General features: G+C 40.4%; 1 protein-coding gene across 1 annotated transcript; it reads left to right on the forward strand.

Moving 5' to 3' along the window:
• Nucleotides 1–6: 6 nt before the first annotated feature.
• LOC140969974 (glutamate synthase 1 [NADH], chloroplastic) lies at nucleotides 7–9,277 on the forward strand. The gene is made up of 17 exons (XM_073431516.1): nucleotides 7–188; nucleotides 280–389; nucleotides 926–1,029; nucleotides 1,214–1,393; nucleotides 1,484–1,827; nucleotides 1,932–2,002; nucleotides 2,087–2,556; nucleotides 2,666–3,535; nucleotides 3,792–3,946; nucleotides 4,222–4,383; nucleotides 4,585–6,186; nucleotides 6,665–6,877; nucleotides 6,978–7,246; nucleotides 7,409–7,714; nucleotides 7,813–8,080; nucleotides 8,331–8,588; nucleotides 8,763–9,277. The coding sequence occupies exons 1-17, from the start codon at nucleotides 180–182 to the stop codon at nucleotides 9,042–9,044; spliced, it is 5,673 nt and encodes a 1,890-aa protein (XP_073287617.1). The 5' UTR covers nucleotides 7–179; the 3' UTR covers nucleotides 9,045–9,277.
• The last annotated feature ends 292 nt before the right edge of the window (nucleotides 9,278–9,569 follow it).

Raw genomic sequence — 9,569 nt, forward strand, 5'->3', positions numbered from 1 at the left:
CGAGTTGGTAAGGAACCTAATATGAAGTAAATAATGTTTGCAGAAGCTTGGCATGGTTCTGGCTATGATCCATATTAATGATCAAAACCTGTCTTACTGTGGGGAAAAATATGTGTTTGGCCTAGGTAGCCTAGGGTTCTCTCTATGATTGGTATCGACAACTGCTGTGCACACTGCTGATGTGCCCTGTACGCAATTTAGCTGTAGGCTTATTTCATGACACAATGACATGATTTCAATTCATATTGAAATAACTGCTCTTCTGGATTCTTGTTACAGATACACTCTAGGTTTTCGACAAACACATTCCCCAGCTGGGATCGTGCTCAGCCAATGCGTGTCCTTGGGCACAATGGGGAAATCAACACGCTTAGGGGCAATGTCAATTGGTGGGTGGTTTCTTCCGTTTTTAGTGCTTTCTGTTTTTGCCTCTGTCAAGATAAGATTGGTATTTGAGATTCGCAGAGCTGTTGCCGTAGAAAAGTAATTATTTGTTGACAAGCATGAACATTTTCTTGTCAAGAATGTTCAAATATTGCGTGTCCTTCCTTGGGCACAATGGGGAAATCAACAGACTTATGTCAATTGGTGGGTGGTTTGTTCCGTTTTTAGTGCTTTCTGTTTTTGCCTCTGTCAAGATCAGATTGGTATTTGAGATTCGCAGAGCTGTTGCCGTAGAAAAGTAATTAATTATTTGTTGACAAGCATGGACAATTTCTTTTCAAGAATGTTCAAATATTAGGAATGTATTTTCATTTTGTATAGCAATCAGCTACATTTAATCTGAGAAACTATTTTCTATTTCGTTCGTTAAAGTAGGTGTGTGATTTGCCATGTTATTTCTTTGCGATGGCTATCCTAGAATTTTGATGATAAACACAAGTGAGAAAGTCATTGGCATCCATTTTATTGTTTTTTTATGTAGGATGAAAGCTCGTGAAGGTCTTCTAAAGTGCAAGGAGCTTGGTTTGTCAAAGACGGAGATGAAGAAGCTTCTACCTATTGTAGATGCCAGCTCATCAGATTCAGGTTGTATATTTGCCAGAAAAAAATTCTTCTCACGTTTGCTTCTAAAAATAGCTTTAATGTGTGCTTATCACACAATTAATATTTTTTGCATAATCCGCAGTACCGTAAGTACCAGTGTCATTAGTCAAGCTGCTACCATTAGTCTGTTTTGGATACATATCTAATTGCCTTAATCAATTTTTAGGTGCCTTTGATGGTGTGCTTGAGCTTTTGGTTCGAGCTGGTAGAAGTCTCCCTGAAGCTATAATGATGATGATTCCTGAAGCCTGGCAGAATGATAAGAACATGGATCCTCATCGGAAGTCCTTTTACGAATATTTCTCAGCTCTTATGGAACCTTGGGATGGCCCTGCTCTTATATCATGTATGTCTTTACAGATTCGCCTGATTTAAATTTCCATTTTCATGCCATGCGTTATATCTTGCTTGGTTTATATGTAATTATAATTTACAGTTACTGACGGACGGTATCTTGGAGCAACATTGGATCGGAATGGATTACGTCCTGGTCGCTTTTATGTGACACACAGTGGGAGAGTTATTATGGCAAGTGAAGTTGGAGTGGTTGATATTCCCCCAGCGGATGTCTCCAGGAAAGGGAGACTTAATCCCGGTATGATGCTCCTCGTGGACTTTGAGAATCATGTTGTTGTAGATGATGAAGCCTTGAAGCAACAATATTCGCTTGCGAGGCCTTATGGTGACTGGCTAAAAAGGCAAAAGATACAATTGAAAGACATCGTTGAATCTGTTCGGGAATCTTACCGTATTCCTCCTCCCATAGCTGGAGTTGTACCGGTCAGCACTATTTTCAGTTTCTTTTATCTGTTTTATGCGTTGTCGATTGAAAAACTGTAATTTTCTTTCATGATTTAGTATGAGCAAAAATATTGTGATTTTAGGTATCTCCCAATGATGAAAACATGGAACACATGGGTATTCATGGTTTACTGGCTCCACTAAAGGCATTTGGGTATGTCATATTTTAACTTGCTTGTCCTCGATGCATCTTTCGCTATTGGTCCTTGAAGGAGTGATTGTTGACCTCCCTGTGCAGTTACACGGTTGAATCTTTAGAAATGCTGTTGCTACCCATGGCAAAAGATGGCATGGAGGCCCTTGGGTCTATGGGAAATGATGCTCCACTGGCTGTGATGTCGGATAGGGAAAAGCTTACATTTGAGTATTTTAAGCAGATGTTTGCTCAGGTCACAAATCCTCCAATCGATCCCATTAGGGAGAAGATAGTTACCTCGATGGAATGCATGATTGGTCCTGAAGGTGATCTCACAGAGACTACCGAAGAGCAGTGCCATCGTCTATCGTTAAAAGGTCCTCTGCTATCGATTGATGAAATGGAAGCAATAAAAAGAATGAATTACAGAGGATGGAGAAGCAAAGTTCTAGATATTACCTACTCTAAGGACCGTGGTAGGAAGGGCTTGGAGGAGACTTTAGACAGGATATGTTCTGAGGCACATAATGCAATCAAGGAGGGCTATACTCTACTAGTGCTTTCTGACCGAGGTACAGCATCAAAATTTATCATTATTAATGACGCCTTGTTTTATTTTATTATTATTTTTTATGTAGTTCACTGAAAATCCAACGATGTTTTATCCATGGATTTATGCAGCTTTCTCAACAAAGCGTGTTGCAGTAAGTTCCCTTATGGCCATTGGTGCAGTCCATCATCACTTAGTGAAGAAGCTTGAGCGAACCCGAGTTGCATTGATTGTTGAATCTGCTGAGCCCCGTGAAGTACACCATTTTTGTACACTTGTAGGATTTGGTGCAGATGCGATCTGCCCTTATTTGGCTGTTGAGGCCATTTGGAGATTGCAAGTTGATGGTAAAATTCCACCCAAAGCAACTGGTGAGTTCCTGTTGAAGGATGAGCTTGTCAGGAAATATTTCAAAGCCAGCAACTATGGCATGATGAAAGTCCTTGCCAAGATGGGTATATCGACTTTGGCCTCATACAAGGGAGCACAAATCTTTGAGGCAGTGGGTCTATCATCAGAGGTGATGGAACGATGCTTCACTGGAACCCCTAGCAGAGTTGAGGGTGCCACTTTTGAAGCCCTTGCACAAGATGCGCTCGAGTTGCATGAGCTGGCTTTCCCAACACGTGCGTTGCCACCTGGTAGTGCTGAGGCTGTTGCACTCCCTAATCCCGGTGATTATCACTGGAGGAAAGGTGGAGAATTGCACCTGAATGATCCTCTTGCCATGGCAAAGTTGCAAGAAGCTGCCAGGTCTAACAGCGTGGCTGCTTACCAAGAATATTCTAAACGCATCCAAGAATTGAATAAGTCCTGCAATTTAAGGGGACTTCTGAAATTTAAAGAGGCTGAAGTAAAGGTTCCTATTGAAGAAGTTCAGCCAGCTAGTGAGATTGTAAAACGGTTTTGTACTGGTGCCATGAGCTATGGTTCAATATCATTGGAGGCGCATACAACTCTAGCTATTGCTATGAACGAAATTGGGGGAAAGTCCAACACTGGTAAGCTAACGGCGCTTTCTTAAAGGTCGTTTTGATGAAATGCCAATAGTGAAATTTTATGCCTTGCAAATGAATTTACAATTATCTGTTGTATTTTAGTAACATCGAATTGGATTGTGTTTGCTCTAGTATCTTTTTCTAGTTTTACTTCTTACAACTGCTTTTGCTTGTCTTGCATTTTTCTCTTCACATTTCGAAGGCATGTATTCTCTTCCATGATGTTTTTATCGCGTTCTTTTTTTTTTGGGGCATATAGGTGAGGGAGGTGAACAACCATCTCGAATGGAACCGCTTGCAGATGGTTCAAGGAATCCAAGGAGGAGTGCTATTAAGCAGGTTGCCAGCGGCAGATTTGGGGTTTCTAGCTATTATCTGACAAATGCTGATGAGTTACAGATAAAAATGGCTCAGGTATTCTTCTCACTTTCTTTCTCTCCGTCTCTCTCAATATAAAGATGGTATTGTCATGTATGGGCTACCATCCTTTCAATTAGAGCAAAGGATCATTTTGTTTGTAAATTTACTTACGTGGATACAGACAACGCCATACATGCAGAGAACCTTTTGGTGTATTTGCATCATTTAGTGATACGTGCAATTCATATTTGGTGAGAGTGTTTTACATCATAAACTTTCTAAATATCTTTTGATTGTTTTGCTGACTTTTGGAGATTTCATTGTTTCAGGGAGCAAAGCCCGGTGAAGGGGGTGAACTTCCAGGGCACAAAGTTATTGGAGACATCGCTGTCACTCGGAATTCTACTGCTGGCGTGGGGCTTATCAGTCCACCTCCTCATCATGACATTTATTCAATTGAAGATCTTGCACAATTGATTCATGACCTTAAGGTAGTTCTTGATACTTGATCATGTTATTTACACCGCCGCACTTGCAATTCAATGAAGGCATTTGATAATTGATCTTTTAATGGTGATTACTTCTCATTGTTATCTGCTTACTTCTCATTGTTATCTACTTACTGTGTCAATGGTAATTTTACTCTTACAGAACTTGTTTTACAGTTTTTTTGCCCAATAAACTTTCTGCAGAATGCAAATCCTGGGGCTCGTATTAGTGTGAAGCTGGTTTCTGAAGCTGGTGTTGGAGTGATTGCTAGTGGGGTTGTTAAGGGTCATGCTGATCACGTCTTAATCTCTGGTCATGATGGAGGTACGGGAGCTTCGAGATGGACTGGAATCAAGAGTGCTGGTCTTCCTTGGGAGCTTGGTCTTGCAGAGACCCACCAAACATTAGTTGCTAATGATCTTCGTGGTCGAACTGTTCTTCAAACAGATGGCCAACTTAAAACTGGAAGAGACGTGGCTATTGCTGCCCTTCTTGGTGCAGAGGAGTTCGGTTTTAGCACAGCTCCTCTCATAACGCTGGGTTGTATCATGATGAGGAAGTGCCATAAAAACACTTGCCCTGTTGGTATTGCCACGCAAGATCCAGTTCTTAGGGAAAAATTTGCTGGTGAACCAGAACATGTCATCAATTTCTTCTTCATGCTCGCGGAAGAAGTGAGGGAAATAATGTCTCAGCTTGGATTTCGAACACTCAATGAAATGGTCGGCCGCTCAGACATGCTTGAACTGGATAAAGATGTTGCTAACAACAATGAGAAGCTTAAGAACATTGATCTTTCCTTGTTACTTCGACCAGCTGCTGATATTAGGCCAGATGCTGCTCAGTATTGTGTGCAGAAACAGGATCACGGGTTGGACATGGCTTTAGATAACAAACTTATAGCATTAGCCCATCCTGCCTTGGAGAAAAGTCTTCCTGTGTACATTGAATCACCAATCTGCAACATAAACCGAGCGGTTGGAACCATGTTAAGTCATGAAGTGACAAAACGCTTCCATATGGTGGGACTTCCTTCAGATACAATCCATATCAAACTAAGTGGAAGTGCGGGTCAAAGTCTTGGAGCTTTTCTCTGTTCCGGCATCACTCTTGAGCTTGAAGGCGACAGTAATGATTATGTTGGAAAAGGCTTATCAGGTGGAAGAATTATTGTGTATCCGCCTAAAGGAAGCACATTTGATCCGAAGGAGAATATTGTCGTTGGAAATGTCACCCTGTATGGGGCCACTAATGGAGAGGCTTACTTTAATGGGATGGCAGCAGAAAGATTTGCTGTTCGGAATTCTGGCGCTAAAGCAGTAGTGGAAGGTGTGGGGGATCACGGTTGCGAATATATGACTGGTGGAACTGTCGTCGTGCTTGGTAAGACTGGAAGAAACTTCGCTGCTGGTATGAGTGGAGGCGTTGCCTATGTTCTTGATGTTGATTCCAAGTTCAGAAATCGGTGCAACTCTGAGTTGGTGGATCTTGATCCAGTAATTGAAGAGGATGATATTTTGACGCTCCAAATGATGATACAACAGCATCAACATCACACAAGCAGCAAATTAGCGAAAAAAGTTCTAGCTGATTTTGAGTCTCTTCTGCCCAAATTCATCAAGGTCTTTCCTCGTGATTATAAACGAGTTCTTGCACGCAAGAAAGCTGAGGAAATTTCAGAAGCAGCTTCAGAAAAAGCTGCCAGGGAAGCTGAGGTGCAAGAAGAGGCAGAGTTGATGGAGAAAGATGCTTTTGAAGAGCTTAAGAAGTTTGCAGCTGCATCTGTCAGTGGAAAATCCAGCCAGGTAATCTTCTTCTGAAACCTTTTTACCTATGCCACTTAATGTATTCCATTTTGTCTGGTAACTAAACCTAATAACGAGACTAACTATCGGTGTTAAAAAATGTCAATTAATGAGCATGCGTATGACATATAACTGAAATTTTCTGGGATGGTGGTGCATTTAGTTATTACGACAACTCTTCCAGACTCACTATTGTTCTAAATTTTATCTCCAATAAGTGAAAGTTACAGTGTCTTTGCCTAACTCGAACGTATTCTTTTACCAAATTCAGGAGACTTTTTTTTCATCCATCATCTTTCTTCCGAGTCGCGACTTTTAGTGAATTTTAACTTGTAAAATAGTTGTTCTTGTTTGTTTGATTAGTGACTAGCATCCATCAATCATATTTATTCTGAGCGGTGACTTTTATTGAATTTTTAGCTTATAAAATAGTTTTTCTTTTTTGTTTGATTAGTGATCATCGTTTCTGATTTGACAGGTTGAAGAAGAAACATCAACGAGGCCGACTCAAGTTCCAGATGCTGTGAAACATAGGGGTTTTGTTGCTTATGAGCGAGAGGGTGTGTCATACAGAGATCCTAATGTTCGAATGAATGACTGGAATGAAGTTATGGAAGAATTAAAACCTGGCCCACTCCTGAAAACACAATCTGCTCGTTGTATGGACTGTGGTACTCCCTTTTGTCATCAGGTAAGACGTAGATTTCGCTTTTGTCTGGTTTGGTTCGAGTACTTTACTCTTTTCTGAACATTGATTAAAGTGAATAAATAAAATATTTAAAAACATGCAGGAGAACTCTGGATGCCCTCTTGGGAATAAGATACCTGAATTCAATGAGTTAGTGTACCAAAATAGATGGCGTGAAGCGTTGGATCGACTTCTGGAGACTAACAATTTCCCAGAGTTCACAGGTCGTGTGTGCCCTGCACCTTGTGAAGGGTCTTGCGTTCTTGGTATCATAGAAAATCCAGTCTCAATCAAAAGTATTGAGTGTTCTATCATAGATAAAGCCTTTGACGAGGGATGGATGGTACCACGACCACCTTTGAAGAGAACTGGGTATATTCTCTTTCCTCACGTTTTCATTTCTTCTTCTCTGATATTCAATAATATTGTCATCTAAACTTTCACCTTGGCATTCTCATAAATAGATTAGCAAAAATAAAAACAAGTTCTCTTTTGTGTTGTTCAATAAGATTCTAATCGTCTTCACTCTTTCAGAAAAAGAGTTGCTATTATTGGAAGTGGACCTGCTGGTTTGGCTGCTGCTGATCAATTAAATCGGACGGGACACACTGTAACAGTGTTTGAACGTGCAGATAGAATAGGTGGTCTTATGATGTATGGTGTCCCAAACATGAAGACTGACAAAATTGATGTTGTCCAGAGAAGGGTCGATCTCATGGAAAAAGAAGGTGTCAACTTTGTGGTCAATGCTAATGTTGGAAAAGATCCCTTATACTCAATAGATAAACTTCGTGAGGAAAATGACGCCATTGTTTTGGCTTTAGGAGCCACAAAACCGAGGTAATACGTGCGACTCTTGCAGATCTTGATTGATCATAAATAAAACGAGAATTTTTTTCATCTGTCTTAAAAATCGAGATCTTTGATTTATTTGACAGGGACCTTCCTCTTCCTGGACGAGACCTTTCTGGAGTCCATTTTGCCATGGAGTTTCTGCATTCAAATACAAAAAGCTTGCTTGATAGCAATCTTCAGGATGGAAAGTACATCTCCGCAAAAGACAAGAAAGTTGTAGTAATTGGTGGAGGTGATACGGGCAATGACTGTATTGGAACATCTATCAGGCATGGCTGCAGTAGCCTCATCAATTTAGAGCTTCTCCCTGAGCCACCGCGTACTCGGGCTGCAGGAAATCCTTGGCCACAGGTTTGATTGTTGTCTTCTTCTGCCATCTTCTGGCTTTAGTTTTGAACTATTGACTATTGATCGCGCTTAGATAGAGAAGCCAATAGACACACTTCAATGGATATTTGATACACGAGTTTTGTTGTGAAATCTTGTTTGCTTCTCCAGCACCCTCTCAACTGTTCTTTCATTCTGGCAGCAGCAAATGTTTGTCCTTTTCCAACTATCATTTCTTGATATGAAAAATAATTTCCTACTTGTTTGTTGGCAGTGGCCCCGTATATTCCGTGTAGACTACGGGCATCAAGAAGCTACTACCAAGTTTGGGAAGGATCCAAGGTCCTATGAGGTGTTGACCAAACGTTTCATAGGAGATAAGAAAGGAGAGGTGAAAGGACTTGAGATCGTACGTGTCCACTGGGAAAAAGACGCGAGTGGAAAGTTTCAATTCAAGGAAGTTGAAGGTTCAGAGGAGATTATCGATGCTGATCTAGTGCTTCTTGCCATGGGATTCCTCGGGCCCGAATCGGTTAGTATTTGTACCCTGATAAATGGTATTCATCCAGACACTGTCATATTGGCACTCCAGGAATGTTTTGAATTTATTTTGTCCAATTGTTCTCCCTCATTGGATTCCGCTCATATCTTATTAGATAATATTTTTAGCACATACATTAATATGTTTGGGCTTTGATTCTTTCAGACACTGGCGGACAAATTGGAGCTTGAACGAGACAACAGATCTAACTTAAAAGCTGAATATGGGCGTTTCTCGACAAACGTGGAAGGTGTCTTTGCGGCTGGTGATTGTCGAAGGGGACAATCTCTTGTCGTGTGGGCGATCTCCGAAGGCAGGCAAGCAGCTTCACAGGTCGACAAATACCTAATGAAAGACGACATCGAAACCGCCAATAGCGGTGAAAAACGTGGAGCATTTGTCAAAATGCAGCAGCAAGACAGCCACAGGCAAACAGTGAGGACATAGTTTTGTTATTTTGCGATGGAATATGGTTCTAAATTCGGAACCTATTAAATTTTATGGTTGGATGTTTGTTTCTTGAAAGTGGGGCTTTTAGGCATTTTAGGATATTCTGATAGCTCTTTTGTTCTTTTCTTCCCCTTGTGTTGATTAGCTTAGCCAGAATTAAAGGAAGAAATAATGTACAGTTTTTGTTTGTTCAGTGTCAGTTAGAAATAAATATTATTTGGAGATTTTAATTTACAGATGACGCGTTTGAATCTTTATTTTCCGGTTACTACAGTTATCTGAAAAGGTCTAGAGTCGTCAATTTGGATCAATTTGACGGCTTATTCTACGTGACAATTAGTGGGTTGGGTTGAAATTTTGTCAACCCAATTACAGGTGAATTATAAACGATAAATTTATATAATTATAAGGAATTTTATTTTTATTTTTATATTTTTGTGGGTCGACCTCATATGCAAATGATTTTTCACTTTTATCATACGAATTTATAAGACATTTGAGTAAAATATATATTTGATATTC

Source organism: Primulina huaijiensis, unplaced genomic scaffold, assembly GCF_012295235.1.
Source record: "Primulina huaijiensis isolate GDHJ02 unplaced genomic scaffold, ASM1229523v2 scaffold43235, whole genome shotgun sequence".
Classification (NCBI taxonomy): domain Eukaryota; kingdom Viridiplantae; phylum Streptophyta; class Magnoliopsida; order Lamiales; family Gesneriaceae; genus Primulina; species Primulina huaijiensis.